At 44.4% G+C, this 18,956-nt stretch overlaps 1 protein-coding gene across 3 annotated transcripts in view; it reads left to right on the forward strand.

Annotated features, from left to right (window-relative positions):
• The window catches only part of LOC115545912 (uncharacterized), a 44,527-nt gene that overhangs the window by 24,830 nt on the left and 741 nt on the right, over positions 1 to 18,956 (forward strand). For 2 of the 3 annotated variants that reach the window (XM_030359414.1, XM_030359415.1), the window contains exons 8-19: positions 3,132 to 3,466; positions 3,759 to 7,490; positions 9,050 to 9,292; positions 12,746 to 12,834; positions 13,238 to 13,357; positions 13,974 to 14,123; positions 14,437 to 14,536; positions 14,732 to 14,863; positions 15,204 to 15,290; positions 15,673 to 15,771; positions 17,174 to 17,215; positions 18,845 to 18,877. In XM_030359414.1, the coding sequence (XP_030215274.1) occupies positions 3,132 to 3,466; positions 3,759 to 7,490; positions 9,050 to 9,292; positions 12,746 to 12,834; positions 13,238 to 13,357; positions 13,974 to 14,123; positions 14,437 to 14,536; positions 14,732 to 14,863; positions 15,204 to 15,290; positions 15,673 to 15,771; positions 17,174 to 17,215; positions 18,845 to 18,877 (5,162 nt within the window). The remainder of the gene's footprint in view (positions 1 to 3,131; positions 3,467 to 3,758; positions 7,491 to 9,049; positions 9,293 to 12,745; positions 12,835 to 13,237; positions 13,358 to 13,973; positions 14,124 to 14,436; positions 14,537 to 14,731; positions 14,864 to 15,203; positions 15,291 to 15,672; positions 15,772 to 17,173; positions 17,216 to 18,844; positions 18,878 to 18,956) is intronic. The other variant, XM_030359416.1, reaches the window with a different exon arrangement.

The following is an 18,956-nucleotide window of genomic DNA, read 5'->3' on the forward strand; positions in this document are numbered from 1 at the left end:
AAAAAATTCAAGATGGAGGCCTTTTCCAAGATGGCCGTCATTTTGGTAGTATGTACACTGATGCACACATGCATGTTAACAAAATAATCTAACGGCCACACTTTTAGAAAAGGGCAATCGCAAAAATTCAAGATTCATTTTTCAAGGTGGGTGTTGCTTTAATATTGTACTCTGTTGGGACTGAGTTAAAAGGAAGAAAAAAAAAGTTCTATTCACATTTTGACCAGCCTTATGGTTAGACTGTCGAACCTGAGATTGAGAGGTTGTGCCCTGTCGAGTCATAATAAAGACTGTAAAAAATGGTAGCCAATGCCTCCCCTACTTATTTTTTTATTCACATTTGCAATTGCACGGTTCTGTGCAAGTAAACCCCTATCTAAAACATTTGCATCTTCCACGGCACTCTGATTTGCAGCCTCACTTGGCTAGTTGTTCACAACTTCAAAACGTCCAAAATACCCCGCATTGTTCACCAAGCTTTTTCCATCTCCAGTCAGCAGGACTGATATGCAGCACGTTTAGTGTGTTGAAGCAGAGCTGCTCTTGTTGGAGGAATGGCCTCATATGGCCTCTGCTTTCGGGCAAACATTTCAAGTCTAGCCTCATCTACAGTAACAGCTGTGCTTGATCGATCATACAGCAGGACCACAAACTGCTCAAGGATCTCCAGGTCACTATCAGTCAGACTAGGAGGGTATTGACTTAGTTTGCTGAAGATGAGAGAGGCCTCAGGGAAAATGTCCCAGGTTTGCCAGGCAGTCTTTTTGCCTTTGTTGCGAAAGGCTGATACAGTATCACAACCTATAAAGTCGTGAAAGAATAGAATGCCTTTGGTCTTAACTGGCCCAATAACATGGTATAGGTCATGAACACCAATCCACCGTCTCTCTCTCACCGCTCACACCATGCCCAAATGCAACCCACAGATGCTGGAGACCAAGATCCTGGAGGGATGGGAAGATGCTCAATGCTATAACAAGAATATCAGTGTCATTGGCTTTGATCATTATGGATTTACTGCCCTCCTCTGTGGCATGTTTGCCATGTACAAAGATGCGGCTATCAGCTTCCTCATGGAAACATTTGTCTAGACGATCGAGACAGGTTTCAGATGTACTCAAGACATCGGGTCCCTTGGTTACAACAACTATGTTTGGCACAGTCATTTGAGCAATCTTGTCAGCCAGAAAGTGGAAAAGGTCTGTTTTGTAACCATTATGTCTCAGGAAATTGTGCCAATTTGATGGAACTTTATTCTTGTTTGTCCCTTTGCGTCGACCTCCCTGGCCTCGTTTAGACCTTGTTTCCATTTTGAGGCTTGATGGATTGTACACATCAAACACAATATGTATTCTCCTGTACTTCATGGCATAAGCATGTATACTGGGAAGAACATCCAGTGCTGCATAGTCCTCAAATGTCTTCGATCTTTTTGGTGGTAGTGTATGGACCAAAGCTGAACCATCTATGATGATGACTTCAGTGTCTGGTTCTTTTTCTGGGCATGTGATGTAGGTTTCAAGGATGGAGTCCAGCTGCGATTTCTGGCAAGGATAAAGTTTTCCACCATCACTCAGTGCAGCGGGGTAGGGCTGATTCTCATGTTAGAAGAACTCCTGCAGGTCACATTCTCTGCTCTGACAGGATATAAAGAGTTTGGAGAATATTTGGCAATCCTCCTTCACCAACTTCTGCTTTGATTGCATAACAGTAGCGGTTTCTTGGCTGAAGAAGTCGACTCTATTTCTCTTGATTGGATCATAGAAAGTGGTTGGATTCTCTTGCAATGCAGACCTTGTGCAAAGTCCTGGGCTTTTGTCTGTCCCTTCTTAAGGTGTGTCTCTAGGAGTTCAGCAGAGCTGGGATTCGCAATATCTCTTGTGCCTATAGAATACAGATCACGACTCTCTTCTTCAAATGGATTGCCTAGGTCTTGCAGACAGTTAGACAGTTTCTTGACCCTCTCCACGAATGTTTTTTGAGCTTGTGGAGTTTGCTCATGATGGACTGTTTGCTCTTGTGCTTCTTTGGTTTGTACTTGAGTTTCATATAGTGACATCAGATGGCTAACCTCAGGACCAGCGACCATCCATCTCCTCAGGGAAGATGGATTCTCTGTGAGACCAATAGCTCCACCGTCGGCCTTGACGATGGCATTTGCTTGCTCATGGGCTTGATCAAGGGCAAGTGCAGAGAAATTGCGACGGCTTTTGTGGACAACAAAGTTGCCACACCTGAGCCAGTTCTGGGTGTTTTTTGTCCAGAGATAACATGTCCCTGAGGTGGATGGAAAGCCAGCGGGCATAGTTGGTGATGGAATCTCAATTTGAGATATAGCCATTTCAAGTCAATTTGAGATATAGCCATTTCAAGCTCCCCGCCGCCATTTCGGCCGCCATCTTGGAAATGAGGGCTTTCTGGGAGGTATATTTTGGTATACTTTTAGTATGTTATTCAGCACACCAAATACTACTAGAATCCATTGAAAAACCTTTTGTATAATTTTTTTTGGGGTTAAGCCCTTTTTTTTCATAGATTGACTCACCTATTCCTTAACACATTACATTGACCTCTGACAGAAATGGTAGCCATCTTGAAAATGGTCGCCATCTTTAATTTTTCAGTGGCACACACCTTTTTCCATGAGAATGTTCCTTGAAGAATCGTTGCACCAAATGTGATGGTAGCATCACCATTTGAAGAATTGATGTAAGTGTTCAAGAGAAATGGCAGCCATCTTGAGAAATGGTTGCCATCTTGAATTTTTGAGGGACAAGCACAGTTAAAAAAAAAAAACATTCTTAAGAGAGTATTTTCACTAAATGTTATGCCTACGTCACTGTTTGAACGATTGACATAACGAGCATTTGACAGAAAGAGCAGCCATCTTGAAAAAAAGGCCGCCATGTTGAATTCTTGGTGGCCAACGCCTTTTTTCCAAAAAGTGACCCTTAGAGAGTATCTGTGCCAAATGTCATGCTTGTATACCAATTTGAACGATTCTCTTGAAATATGCCATTAATCTGCTCCACTAGAAGCACCGCTCTTAGCCTTGTGCTCAATCATTTAATGCTGCTACATTTGATTTGACTTGTCCATGCATTTTACACACCGCACTTTTGAAATTGCAGATATGCTGTGAGTTGGAGGAGTCTTTGATCTGTCCCCAGTCCGTGATGCTGGAGGCTGAGGAATTTATCCAAGGCTGTCTGCAGGTCTACCATCTCCCTGGAGACATCTTCCCCTCAGCCAGCATGGCCGCTGAGCTGGAGGAAGGGCTCCGCAGCCAACTCAAAGCTTTTGTTGAACGGCGTAGCTTTGTGCTGGCCTGCCACCCCAGCAGCAGGACCTCTTCCACAGAGGGCGTAGCCGGTAGCGTTGAGTTCTCCCAAGGCTCTTCAGGAATCACAGACATGTATGGCTCGGACACAGAGAAAACATGTGCAGACGAGGTCTCCATTGCAGGGTAATTATGTCTAATTAATTATTTAAGATTCAGCTCTCAATGAGTACGAAACGGATAAGAGCATGGTATACATCAGCCGAGGTGTGTTTATGCTCCAGTGTTTTATTTGTTTGAATAGACAAATCCCATCGTTAAAATAGAGGTTCCAGGCTGAGTGAAATGAGGTGGCCCCAATAAGGGAATCCCCCTCTTTCTCTTAACCAATCTAATCCAATGGCTAGTGTAATATCGTAGTTTAAGGTCTTACTGTAACAGCTAGGCTCAACACCTTCATGTCTCCTGCTGCACTTAGGGAGATGGCAGACCGGGAAGGAGACTCAGGAAATGCAGGAGGAGGAGTTGGTGAACTGGTGAGCCCAGACAGCGGTATGGCCACCATCCGCAGCAGCCGTTCCTCCAAGGAGGGCTCTGTTTTCCTGAGTGACGACAGCCCAATCGGTGAGAATATGGCTGGGGCGGCGGCGACGGCAGGACCCGGGCAACCGTTCTTCAGAAACCCTTCCCCCCTCGGGTTCTCAACCCTCTCCACACCCGTTGCACCTGAGAGGAGGAAGCAACGGCGAAGCCGAAACAGGAGCGATAACTTGGAACTGTTTAATTTTGACCCTTTACAAAATAGTAACTCGACCTTGCCAGCAAAGGTGACCCTAGAAAACTTGGGGGAAACAGGAGCTGCTAGTCGAGCGGAAAGCTCCAGTCTGTCAGAATATGAGGAGCTGAGTTTGGTTGATTTCTATGCTCCTAAATTTGGATCTGTATCCGAAGATGCAACATCATCAGCCAAACAGACAAAGTTCCATTGTGGTGATATCCATGAAGCTGAAGTTTCCCACACTCTCCTGAATAGCTTGGTGGATAGCAGCCAACCAAGCCATTGTTCTTACATGCAGGAAGATAAGGATGAAAGGCAAAAACAGATCCTCACTCCCTCTTTGTCAGAGGTATGGGAGGAATTTGGCTTCAAATCAGCGGCAGAGCAAACCATGGTCGACGATAATATGTCAAATTTAAGTAATGTTGTCCAGACTGAGAGTGTGGGGAACATTTTGGAAGCAAATCGAGTCAAAGGTTCAAGCGAGGTTCACATATCAAATTACCGGGAGGATAAAACACTAAAACCTCAACTAAGTATGATTATAGATGCAGACAATACCTTGAACCTGGACTCAGGATTCACACAGTCATTGGATACTTCTACTTTGGCTGATTTGCAGTTGACGCCCCCAGTCGAGGACACTGATGGAATGATTTGGGCAAGTATTGCTGGAGTTCAAGGAAAACTGTTCTCTGTAGCCAAAAAGAGAGAGTGGCCCAGCACACTTACACCAGAGAGCTCAAAAGAAGATGATGAGGGGATGCTTAGAAGGAAAGGAGAGAGACAGACCGAACTGAAAGATTTTTGGTCTTACTCAGCTGAGAAGGGCTTTATCAAATCTGATAGCGGAACGACAACTTCCTACCCAGAGTCCCTAGATATGTGGAATACAACTATCCGCGATGACAGTCTTTCACCTCTCACCACCCCCGATGTTGAAAACCTACCGGAACTCTCTGATTTCAATAGTGGCCCGGTCTCCACTGTTGAGGACGGAGCTTTAATAGAAAGCCCTCAGGGATACACTGAGTTTGGCATGGTGATGTGGAACACCACCATACAGGAAGATAGCACTTCTTCAGTTACAAGTCCAGATGCACCAGAAACAGGAAAAGGCTCTGGGCTCTCACAGGATACATCCAGATATGCACCTGCCACACATATGAACCAACAAGTCCAAAATCAGAAGCATGTATATCAGGAGAAACACACAAACATTTTCGTGGCAGAAGAGGGTGTTCAAATAATCGTAGAAGAGGTGGGTGGAGGAGGTAACGGCCAGGTTAGTTATACTTTGAGTGACCTTGTGGAGCAGGATATGACAGCAGAAGATCAGCATAATCTGACTTTGAGCGACCAAAACCTTGATAGTTGGGCCATACCTGTCCCTAAAATGGTCACATCCACGTCAGAGTATGATAATGTAGGGGCTAGTGCTTGGACTGCCCCAACCTCTCCTGAAATCTATGCTAGTCCTGGCACACACATGATACAGTTAGATGGAGAATCCAGCCCTTTTATCGCTTTTGTCAAACCTCAAGAATCACAAAAGGGGAATCAGCACTGCGAACAGTCTGCCCCGTTGCATGAAAATTATCGTTCAGAAAGCCAGATGTTCCTTTTTGAGGAAATTAACGAGTTTGATTGCATTGGGTCTCCTATCCAGTCTGAAATTGTTAACAAAGGAAAAGATGCACTGAAGAAGACATCCAATGGATTTGATTCTGAAGATCAATCAACTGTTCAATCCCCATTCATTCTAGTAAATGATTCTCCCCTGTGCAACAGTTCAGAAAGTTTTGATTTGAGTCCAGAAGATTCTCAAGCTATTGCTCAAATACACACTCAACAAGTAGTTTCCCTAAACAAAGATGATAGGGAAACCCTCCAAAAGGTTGCTGGGAGTAACAAATCAACCATGAACAGTGACTTATCACTTGATTTAGAAACGACAGTTGCCCGTGTTCATGATGTATCAGTCACTGAAAGAAATGGCAAACCTCACGTTGAAGCAAGGGAAAATGTCGAGGCTGCAGTCGTGGAAACAATGTCCCTGAGCCCAAGCTCTGGGGGAGAGAGGGACGTACTGAGATGTAGTCATGACAGCCTTCTCCTCAGTAGCATAGATGAACTCAGGTCCAACTCAGATGGAGATTCTTCTTCAGGCCTGGAGATGGAGTCCATTGTGGTCTCAGGGTCAGTAACGGAGAGCAAGGGGGGGCAGAGTGATGGTTTGAGCAGGGTGTGGCAGAGTGGTAGTGCCAAGCCAGTGGGAGATGCAGGGAGGTCTATGGAGACATTCAGTATGCTCTCATGTGCTGCTACACTTCTGAAAGCCCAAGAAATCAGGAAACAGTGCAGGCAAAAACAAACGATAACCGAAAACGGTTCAGGTGCATGTGAGAATCAAGCTTTCTTGTTGCAAACTGTAGCAGCTAGACCCACTCACTCTGATGTGGTGCCCTTGGATAAAGGTTCACATGATGAACACGCCAAAAACCAGCCCTGTTCAAAAGAAGGAATTTGTTTCCTTGAGTGCGCTGCTGAATTGGCTACAGATATATGCAGCTCCACTCAACATGTTACAAGCGCTTCGCATTGTCCAGCAATAATAGATAACACCATTGAAGATTTCATTATTCCAGAAATTACCGGTCCAAACTTTTCAAAAACACCCCCCGAAGTTGTCCTAGAGCAGGAATTAACGGCGTCATGTTGCAGCCTATTGCAGGCTGCGGAAGAAACTTCAGATTGCCAGTCAAACTACGTGGTACGGAGCATGTCATCCTCTTTGAGACATCCGTCCGATCACTTCCTCAAAACCAGAGAGGAAGTTTACGTCCATTCCCAGATATCCATGGAGGATTCTGACGACGGGATCCAGTCTCCCTTGGCTACTCCGTATTGTCCTCCTCTGCTGGGGGTGGAATTCGGTTGGAAGGAACCTACAGCAGAAAAAGACATGCCCTCAAACCACTCGGAGCAGCCATCCCCTGAGCTCACACACAGCTCGTTTTCCCACAACAGCTCCTACATCAGCACCCCGGTGAGCGAATCCGGTCAGCTAACAGAGAGAGCCTGGGCTGGGTCCCCTTTCGCCGGGGATCTTATGGAGGAGATTTGTGATGAAAAGGATGAGGGGGATTTCAATTCAGGGCCTCCTGTCCCTTCCTTTCGGACCGAAGGACAGGGGAAGGAGAGAGAAGGGGGAGGTTACCTTAAAATGCCATGCACGGGGCTCACAAAGGACCTTATGGGGGGAGAGTGTACTGCTCAGCTTCTTGCTGTGCAGACAATGGAGTCTACATGGGGGGTGACTTCTCAAAGCAGAGAGGATTCCTCATCCAAAGAGCCGACAACGCTCCATGGTTTCGATGGATCCCAAGATCAGGAAATCGGAGACAGTTCAAGTTACTCACAAAGTCAAAGGTAAGGTGGGAACTTTAATTTCTAATTTATGTTATTCATTTTCTACCATACATGGAATTTATACATTTTACTATACAGTACACACTGAAACATAAAATGCTTTTGCCTCGCTTCAAAAACCACAAAATAAATTAGATTTAATGGATTTGGAATTATTTTTTATCATAAGTGACTTAAACACGTCATTTCAGGATCTAGTGATTTTAGAGCAGGAATTAACAAACCGACAAGCCCCAAGTTGCAAGTAGGCTCTGACCTTCACCCCAGCCTCCCTCACACCTGGAGCTCTCTGCGGTGTGTTTTTTCACCCTGAGGAATTGAACCACCAGGCCCTCCCGAGGGCCAATCGGTTGTTGGAGGAGTGAGTGATGCAGGAGGGAGAGGGGGAATACGTACACAAATATTTTTGTGTGCACATGCATGTTTGCGTGTGTGTGTGTGTGTGTGTGTGTGTGTGTGTGTGTGTGTGTGTGTGTGTGTGTGTGTGTGTGTGTGTGTGTGTGTGTTTGTGTGCGTGCGCACACACATGTGCAGCAGGTGTGTGTGACAGAAACAGGTAACAGTAACAGAGGAGAACAAATAACATTTAAAGTAAACACTACTTCCAAATGTTGGGCTTCTGATTGTCAAAGTGTAAACGTTGGGGAGCGTGTGTGTGCCTGTGTGTGTGTGGGATGGTCTGTTTTGAGCTGAGGCCCTGTGTGCCTTCTGAAATCTGTTCATGCCTCATTAAATATGCATTACCTGCTTCGTTACAGCTGTAAATCCCACCACGGTTAATGAATACAGCTCCCCGTAGTTCTCGCACAAGGCGTTTGTTTTTTGTGTGTGTGTGTGTATGTGTGTGCGTGCGTGCATATGCATAACAATGATTTTATGTGTGTGTGTGTGTGTGTGTGTGTGTGTGTGTGTGTGTGTGTGTGTGTGTGTGTGTGTGTGTGTGTGTGTGTGTGTGAGTGTGGGTGTGTATGTGTGAGTGTGTGTGTGTGTATTTGTGTGTGTGTGTCTGTGTGTGTGTGCGTGTGTGTGTGTGTGTGTGTGTGTGTGTGTGTGTGTGTGTGTGTGTGTGTGTGTGTGTGTGTGTGTGTGTGTGTGTGTGAATCTTAGGTTTAGTCTTGTCTTCAAGAGGCCCCGTTTTGGCTCTGTAGTGAGTTCACCAGACTGAAGACTCATAAGCACAGTTTGTGTTCTCTGGGTAATTGTTAGATTGTATTGTTATATTATATTAAAATCTATTATCCTGCACAATTAATTCTTTCAGACCGTTCGGAATGAATGTTTTAGCTGGATCTATGGACAATTGGAATTAGCACAACTCCTAACCCCTCCAAAGTCTGAACCTCATGATTTGGTCATCTGACACACAGCATTTGTTTGAACGGGATACAGTTCATCTAGGGTTAGGGTTAACCCTAACCCTAACCCTGTGTGAGGGGACAAAGTTCATGACCTTTATTAACAATTGGGTCTCTGTGTTTTGCTTCCCTTCTATACCCTGCGACCCCCCTCCCCCCCCCCCCCCCCCCCCCCCCCAACCCAACCTGCACCCCCCGACCAAGGCACATGGATGGGACAGCGCAGGCCTTCGCCCTACCGCCGCCCTGCGGGAACATTCTGTACCAGTGGACGAGAGACGCAAGCTCCACTGAGTGTCAAGCCAAACATGGCTACAACTACCACCACACCGACCAGAGAGTTGATAGCCAGGGCGACAGGCATGGCGACCCTGACAGCAGTGTCGACTGGCTGCAGGATACCTCAGACGGTCTGGTGGAGTGGGACGGTGAACCCAGCGTTTTTATGTAAGCTATTTCTTCTAAATATCACAATTAACCTGTTTCTCCACTGCCCTTCTGCCAAACTGCACCTTCTTCTGAGCTTTTTTTTCCAGTCGTTTAACCGGCTTGGAGATGTTTTATCGAGTGAACTATTTCTAAGCTCAAGGGGAGCCACACTGTTTAGATTATAGAGAGTAGATTATAGTCGAAGGCATCCACTGTTCATTAAGTAAGCAGGTTTGAATAAATGAATCAAAATAGCTTATAACTTGTGAATTTAAATTCCGTTCAATCATCTCAAAATCAATTTAATTGAATTTATTTTCTTTGGTAACGTGAAGTTTAGTTTTGGTATCACTTAAATAAAAAAAAATCACTTATCATTTTCTTGTTAAATATTTAAAGATCTCCTATTATACTACTTTTCTGTTCTTAATTCCTTATTAATGACTCCTATAGAGCAACCTGACACGATCACAGCACAAAAAACTAGGTTGATTTTCGGGAAACTCTTCCTCTTATCTGGGCGCTTTCAGCGTTCTCTGTCACTCGGCTTCTTTATTCTCCGCCCCTTCGCTGTCACGGTTAGCGGGTGGCAGGCAGGCAAATAGGACCCAATAGCAGACAGTTCAATAAAAGGATCATTTATTAACACAAAAGGCAAGGAACACGGGTGACGCAGGTAACACAGGTAACACACAGAACAAAACTCACCACGAACTAAAATGATCTGACAAGGAACAAAGGAAATACAAGGGCTTAAATACCAAGCACACACAGGGCACGCAACGAGCAACAGCTGAGACACATTAGGGGAGGGAGCAGTAATCACACAGGAGGGAAACTTGACCTGACATGGGGAGAAACAAGACAGAGATACCAAAGTAAAACAGGAAACACACCAAAACAAGACAAGGAAACTGACAGACCATGACAGTACCCCCCCCCCCCCCCCTTAAGGCTCGACTACCAGGCGACCCACGACATGCAAAAAAAAGAAAGTCAAACCCAAATAGGGTGGGTGGGGGGGTGCCAGGAGGAAAGAACAAAAAAAAAAATCGAGGCCTGCAATCCTGGAGACCTGCAACGGCGAAGACCCACAGCTGGCCGGCACCGGCGAAGATGAAGGCGAGGTAGAGGGCGGGCCCCTTCTGGAAGGTCTGGAAGGTCTGGAAGGCGGAACCCCTCGGGAAGGCAAGGTAGAGTGCGGGCCCCTTCTGGAATGTCTGGAAGGTCTGGAAGGCGGAACCCCTCGGGAAGGCAAGGTAGAGTGCGGGCCCCTTCTGGAAGGTCTGGAAGGCGGGACCCCTCTGGAAGGCAAGGTAGAGGGCGGGCCGCTTCTGGAATGTCTGGAAGGCGGGACCCCTCCGGAAGGCAAGGTAGAGGGCGGGCCGCTTCTGGAAGGTCTGGAAGTTCTGGGAGTGGGCCACCCTCAGGAAGGAGTAGGGTTCAGGAACCGGACAGGGCTCGGGGACCGGAGTCAGTTCAGGGGCTGGAGAGAAATGTTGAACCGGATGGCACTCCAAACTCACAACCCCCACTCTGATGGTCCGTAAGGCACCCTCCGACCCGGGCCTTGAAGCGACAGCGCTGCACGTACGCCCCAACACAGCCTCCAACAAAAAGAGCGTCCGCGTGGTCCAATGATGGTCGGATCATTCTGTCACGGTTAGCGGGTGGCAGGCAGGCAGGTAGGACCCATAGCAGACAGTTCAATAAAAGGATCATTTATTAACGCAAAAGGCAAGGACCACGGGTGACGCGGGTAACAACGGGAACACAGGCAACACACAGGACACAACTCACCACAAAGTAAACTGATCCGACAATGAACAAAGGAAAGACACACTCTTAAATACCAAACACACCCAGGGCACGCAACGAGTAACAGCTGAAACACATTAGGGGAGGGAGCAGTAATCACACAGGAGTGAAACTTGACCGGACATGGGGAGAAACAAGACAGAGATACCAAAGTAAAACAGGAAACACATCAAAACAAGACAAGGAAACTGACAGACCATGACACTTGCCCCCCTCCTGCCAACCCCACTCCGTTGTGATTGGTTACCTTCCGGAAGAGCATGTTGCAGCATTACCATACATGGAAAATCCGGATTGTTCTACGTAGATGAATCTCGGAAATTTGAACAAGTGAATGCCGACCAGCGTCCCTAGTGTTTAGCGCTCTGCACAGCCACCCTAGAAGGTCAGCAGGGAATACGTCTAAATGCATGTAGTCATTATTTGACACTTTAGTATGGTTAAACATGATTATAAATCATTACATCATGTTTATAGGTCATAAAAGTCGAAAAAGCATAAAAGGTGGAATCTCAGACGTGGTATTTAGTGGCAGAAATATAAACTAGTTACGTATATACATATATATATGTATGTATGGGTTAGTCCCTTCAGAAAAACACGATTATACGATTGCATAATTCGACTCATAATCAGCCAAAGTCTGCATATTCATGCGGGGGCCGCATTTTTTCAAATATGCAACACTTTCACCGCATAAATTGCAGATTTCCGCTCAAAATATGCGGGGCATGCATGATTTCATAATCCCTTCATTTTCGTTGCAAAAAAGTCACATATATCTAAAATTGAAAAATGTTGCGTATACTTCACACAAGAGCAGCCATTTCCCCCTGTTGCCATGGGAACGTTATGAAGTGACGTGATTATGCAACGTGAACGTCATCAAAAAGCTGCACTTTTCGCAAGTTCCCGCATTTTTTCGCAAGTTCCCGCAGTTTTGCAAGTTCCCGCAATTTCATCGCATAAGATTGCATAAATATGCTGCATATTTCAACCTAATTTTTAAGAAAACGTGCCGCATAATCAAGGATTTTTGGCCGCAACAATTGCAGAAAACGCTCCATTTTTCTGGAGGGACTGATATATATGTTATATATATATTTATATTGTCCTTAAATTTACGTTAATTGTATATGTATTTGTATGTGTATGTACATCTTTAATAATCCCCCTGGGATTATTAAAGTATTAATCAATCCATCAATCTGATAGAACAAGTGCTAGTTGCTTTGCTGTTTGGTCTTCATACACAGTACTGTAATTTCCGCCTTGAGCTCAAAGGTTCAAAAGGAGTTGAAAAGTAGGCAATAACAACCAGTCCATGGCAGTATGGGCACTAACACTGCTCTGCATTGTCTCTGTAGCCCACACTCACATCCCAAGCAGAAAAGAATTACGTCTCTCTCAGTCATTCTCAATCTCTTTCCATCTTTACACATTTTCATAAATTCACAGTGCCGTGCCACTGAGCAAAATGTGAGTTTGATGCACTCTAGGTTTCGGTTTTAGATTGATCCTCGTTGATTTATAGATGCAAATCTATGGATTGCTCGTGGCGATATTTTTTCTCCTGGTCTCTGTTGCCGTGGTGGTGTTGGCCGTGTTGTTCTGTTTAGTGGCTCAGTTATGCATCGCTGCCCCTCCTAACAGATCCTCTGAACAAGGAGATTATGCTGCATCCATTCAGAACACCGGGCAGGAATCCTTCAATCAAGATGATGGGGTGGAAGGCCAAGATGGTAAATATGTTACGGGAAATGTAAGAACATTCCTTTCAAATTCTTCTTGGAGAACCTGTGTGTCAAGCCAACATAATCACGTTTTTGTAAATCAGCCAAGATGTGGTTTTGATTTATTCTGAATCATGGAGGAAAAATGGAGGTCCTCTTTTCGAGGTTATTGTATGTAAACTGTTTACTTTCTACCTTGTTTAATAATCATTAGAAATGTACATCTGGGTTTATTCTATGTGCACTTTTCCATGAGCCCTCTAACATTAACCCCTTACTGACAGCCCGTGGGTAAGATTGATATGAGCCTAAATGTATTTGATTTATGATCATATATAAATAAATATATACCATTAAAACCCTCACAATCCATCATATAAAGAACTGCCCTCAATCCTGGAACTTTCCCCAGGGTCTTATCACAGGGGGAAGCTAGAAGGTCAGCCCATCGACGGGTCACTGGACCACAGCGAGGGGTCTCTCACTACAGACGACGCCGTGGAAAGCGACAGTACTCCCAAGCTCAACACCGGTGACGTGGACAGTAGTCTAAGCCTCTTCCTTTGGTTTGCTCTGCTTCACAACGTGACTCGACCTGACCATCTGATATATATATATAGAGCAAGTAAAGCTGATATAGGCTCTGTGATGCAGACTCTGTGACGTTGGCCCTGCCATATATGATGATACATGTGAACCATCAAACACTCCCTTAATTATCGTGGAAGAATCCTTGAGAAGGAAGGTAGAAAGAGAGACTCATCCCTCCTTCCTGTGCAACGGGTGTCTGAATGGGCACATTTCCAATATATTACTTCATTTTGCCACAGATATTTTGTATATCCTTAGCCTCATAGCATAATTGCTAAGTCATATTTTGTTCAAATTGTGATATCTAATGATTTACTGTGCCTGATCGGATATATCCTAAGCCAATCAGAGTGCTTTTTAAATTCCGTAATCACTATCTGCCTAAGTCATCTATTTGACTTTTTGACGCTAAATAAAAAGATGCACCTTCAAATACGACTTAGGCAATTACGCTATGAGACTAACGATTACGCAACACTGCACATTTTTTTATTTTCTTATTTTTTTTATTTTTGGGAGCATTGGAAATAGCGTAGTGTACCGCTCCATGTCCACAGCGGCGGGCGCCCAGGAACCCATCCCGGAATACACTGCGGCGGAGGAGCGCCGGGACAGCCTGCTGTGGAGGAGCGTGGCGATCGGAGACCAGGAGCATCGCGTGGACATGAAGTGCATCGAGCCATACAGGAGGGTCGTCTCCCATGGAGGTGAACACGCACACGCACAGATGCACGCGCACAGATGCACACACGCACGCACGCACGCACACACACACACACACGCACACGCACACGCACAGACTCACATGGCCTAGAGTCGAAGCAACTTGAGTTTGGATAAGAAGACACTACGTCACATGCCCTGGGAATCGAACTAGCACAGACGCACGCACACATACACACAGACGTACACACAGAGACGGCCGTGGCAAGTACGAGGACTTGTTTTAGTGCACAAAGTTGAGTTTTTCTTGTTGACATGCATGTGAATACTGAACACATTGTGTTTTTTGTTTTGCAGGTTACTATGGTGACCAGAACGCCATCATTGTCTTTGCAGCGTGCTTCCTACCAGATAGTAACTGTGAAAACTACAACTATGTCATGGAAAATCTTTTCCTGTAAGAAATTTTTCACTGACAAATACAATAGTCTTTGCCAATGCCTGTTTGTCAGAAGACCCCAAAATGTCAAACACCCTATTTTTCTTTAAGATAAATTCTATATACTTAGCTTCATTGGTAAATCAGTGTCTGTGTATTTGAGTCTATTTGTGTGTATGTGTGTATTGGGTCTGTGTGTGTTTGTGTGTACAGGTATGTCATTGGTACTTTGGAGCTGATGGTGGCGGAGGACTATATGGTTGTTTATCTAAACGGAGCCACACCGCGCCGGAGAATGCCTGGCTTCAGCTGGATGAAGAAGTGCTACCAGATGATAGACAGGAGGTAACGCACAAAAATCGGCCTCTTCTGACATCACAAGTGGGCATTTCCACCTAGATGTATGACTAATAGTTGAGCAACGTTAGTCCACTTGGTAGGCTGGTTGACTGAACTATCCAGTGTACATTTAGGTGGATACGCCCATTTGTGAGGTCAGAAGAGGCCGAATTTCAAAAAGGCTTGTAATGGCTAATCGAACTCACACCTGGTAGTATAATATGTCACCTTTAATGAGCATTCCTTCTGTTTTTACTTTCCTGCTGTGGACACCCTAACTAACGCAGGGTGTGAGCATCTAACACACAAGCATAATTAAATTATGTTTTTGCTTTTGTTCCCATAGGCTGAAGAAGAACCTGAAGCAGTTCATAATTGTGCATCCTTCCTGGTTCATACGGACTGTACTGGGTCTGACCCGACCCTTCATAAGGTCTCAACTAGTTCCCTACATTATACAAACTGAGTGAGATATTTAGATTAGGTAGATTGTCTAGTAGGAAGTGCTCTCCAAACCTCCACTCGTTATAATTTGATACAGATTATTGGAGTATAGATTATTACAGAGTATCTATTCCATAGGAATAGATATTAGTTGGAGTTTGAGTGAGTTATAATGTATCCGCAATGCTGTATCAAGCAATATGGTCTTACAAGCATGAATAGCGGAAATACTTGCTGACAAAATGCTGACCTCCTTGAATAAAGAATCCTTATACAAATAGCCATCATAAAGATTAGCAAACCAAAGGATAGCATCATGATGCATCGTTTATTTCAGACAGACCAATATCTGTTTTCTTTTATTTCTTCAGCTACAAGTTCAGCAGTAAGATCAAATATGTGCACAGTCTGGCAGAGCTGTGGGCGATGGTTCCCATGGAGTATGTGCAGATTCCTGCGAGTATTGTCAGGTCAGTCCAAGACTCATATTATTTTATTCTCATCACTGCATTGGTCAAGTCATTTGTGAAATGAGCAAGTTGCTGGTATGTTTAAATGTACTGTCAAACTGTTTCATAGACCTACATGGTAGAAATATTTTTCAAAAGGTTAAGGTAAAATAGAAACTTGCAGGTTGGCACCTCCTGAAGAAGTAATAATTTGTAAGTTTTGCCGTGAATAGTTTGCTAGCATTTACTCCGCAGGTTAAAAAAACAACTCAATAACTGTAACATTGGGGTTAGGCAGAACCCAAAGTGTACAGACTGACAATGGTGAAAGGGCAGTCAAAAGGTTTATTGAATGCACAGAGGATCTGGATCGGGCAGGCAGAGTAAACGGGGACAGGCAATAAGAGTACGGGGACCGGCAGGCCATCAGGTAGACTGGGGGTACCGTCGGGCGGGCGGGTAGTCAGGCAGGCGAGGGGTCGGTATCAGGAGGGCAGATAGGCAGGCGAGGAGCCGGAAACAGGGGAGCAGACAGGCCAGCAGGGACTCGACAACAGGCGGGTGCTCAGACAGGCGAGGGTTCGGGAACAGGCAGGATCAGTGTCGGAGAAACAGTTCTGGAGTTGCGGGAAAGCTCTGTGAGTAACGAGAGACAATCTGGCAGAGACTGAGTAAAGAGAGAGGATTGATATAGAGCAGGGGTCACCAACCTTTTTGAACCTGAGAGCTACTTCATGGGTACTGAGTCATACGAAGGGCACCAAGTTTGATACACTCTTCTGAAATAACCAATTTGCTCAGTTTGCCTTTAGTTATATATTATTTATATTGATTAATGATACTCATCTTTGTGAAGAAACTGATCATGTTAATGATTTCTCACAATAATTATCAACAATGACTTAAAAAAGTTGGGAAAGAGTGCTTCTAGAATGAGCTGTGCTATTTTCAGAACAGGCCTGCGGGCCCCTCATATGGTCCTTGCGGGCGCCCTGGTGCCCGCGGGCACCGTGTTGGAGACCCCTGATATAGAGGGAGCACAGGTGAAGGTGGTTGAGCTAATTAGGTGGGATCAGCTTGGCAGGCAGGTGAACGGGAAAATCAGGAGCGGACCATGATAAGTAACAGCCAGTAGCTCAAGATTAACACGACAATACTTAAAAAATGGTTTTACCCGTCATTTGGTTTCTTGCTTCATTCAACAAGGTAAATATACAGCTGAAGTCGCTGTGTGGGGTATCATTTGAGCTAGGGAGCTAGCTCGGCTTCAAGTTGCTCTTAAAGAGCGTTAAGGTCATATGTCAACATGTCATGTCTCAACTGGAAAAAGAGAAAATGCAAGATGGATGAACTTATCCCATTATAACATTAATTATTAATATTGGAGGTATGACATGCTGATAATTTCCAACTCTCCTCCAAGGTACGAAGAGGAGAGGGGTATACACACATTTGCATGCATGAGGTAAATCATTGAACGTGTGTTTCGGTTGCCCTTGTCTGTGCTTTTAGTTTGTGCTCCATATCTGATTTGACTAACGATTTCCCCTAAAGCCTGCCTTTTAATCTTGTCACCTTATTCCCTCAATAAATTACACATTAATGCTTGCTGGCTCGGGAAAATGAATGCAATCAGTTACGTTGTGGCTCTTTTACAGATGACTGTGAATATCGGTAGAATTTTATAACCAGGTGAACACAAAGCAGCTCGATCATTTATTTTATTCAACCAGCAAAAAGCGAATCAGCCTTGTTTGCCTTTAAGTACTTTCAAGATAAAAGCCTGGTTAGGTTAACCTTGTAAGTTGGCATTCCCTGTGGTACTTTTTTGTGATTGGTATTATTGTGCTTTAAAATCATCAAAAAAGTATAGACCTATCAGAAATAGAATCTATGACTTGTAACCTGTTTTCATTAGACTGCCACTTATCGTGGAATCTATTAATGACTTATACCTTGTACGTTGTACCTTGTTGTTTTATTGGGTCATACTGTATCTTTGAACATATATTAACCTCTATGCAAACAGATAGATGATGTACCTGTGTGAATGTCGGCATATTCTCATGTTTTCTAGGTCATAAATGTGCCTTTTGAACATATATTATCTCTATGCACACAGATAGATGGTGTACAGGTGTGCATATCAGCATATTCTTCAGAAAGTACATCAGACAAGAATAGAGTGAACCGACTCACTGGCGCCACATAACACCTAACATATAGGGGAAAAGTGATCAGCTATCTTCCACCATTAAAGTATCTATATGATATGTAGTCCTAATAATAATCATAGTTTAACATAAAATGTAAGGTTAATTCCTACCATACCACATCAATTTGTTACTGGAAAATGGCATCAGAATGAAGGCCCATGCAATTCCCCTTTTTATAGGCAATCTTTTCAGTGCATCAACATTTTCCACATCGAGAACCAATGCATTACCCCGTGTCTCAGCTGCTGTAACACTCGCATCCCTACTTCCACGCATTGCCAACCTCCCCACCTATCAGATATATAATCTATAACTTGTAACCTATTATCAGTAGACTGCCTCATTTTATAGATAAATTGGTTGATGGAAAATGGCATATGAATGAAGGCCTAACTCCCCCACGCCGTTTTCTCCATGCATCGAATTTGGAAGGCATAAAAGAAAAGGCAATTGTGGCTGATATGCACTCTGTTCTGCTGGTTGAGTAAGAAAACGTTCCAGTTGCTTTTTTGTCAACTGGATTTAAAAATAAAACTGATTGAAACGAAGGCACACTGACTGAGCTATACTCTACCCTTTATACTAAATATTATACTTTACTCTCTATCATAATACTATACTCTATTTTCATACTAAATATACTTTACTTTCTATGCTAAATACTATACTCATTCTAAATGCCATGGCACACTTAACTCTACTCTTGTCTATTTTGTCTCTACTAACACTCCTCTGGTATTGTGGAGATGCTGAGCCAGATTGCTGCATGTGTTGTGCATTTTGCTCCCTTGACATATGGATCTCCCACTTACTGACTCTTTTAACCCTGTACATCCCCCCCCCCCCCCACACACACACACACAATACCTGTGAACCAGACTGGATAAAGAACTACAGCGATCAGCAGACAAGTAAGCAGTATGGATGCATGCTTTCGTGTAAATACTTCCTCCCATATACTACAAATTCCATTTGACGCCCACTGTATCT

This window comes from Gadus morhua, chromosome 6 (genome assembly GCF_902167405.1).
Source record: "Gadus morhua chromosome 6, gadMor3.0, whole genome shotgun sequence".
In the NCBI taxonomy this organism is placed as follows: domain Eukaryota; kingdom Metazoa; phylum Chordata; class Actinopteri; order Gadiformes; family Gadidae; genus Gadus; species Gadus morhua.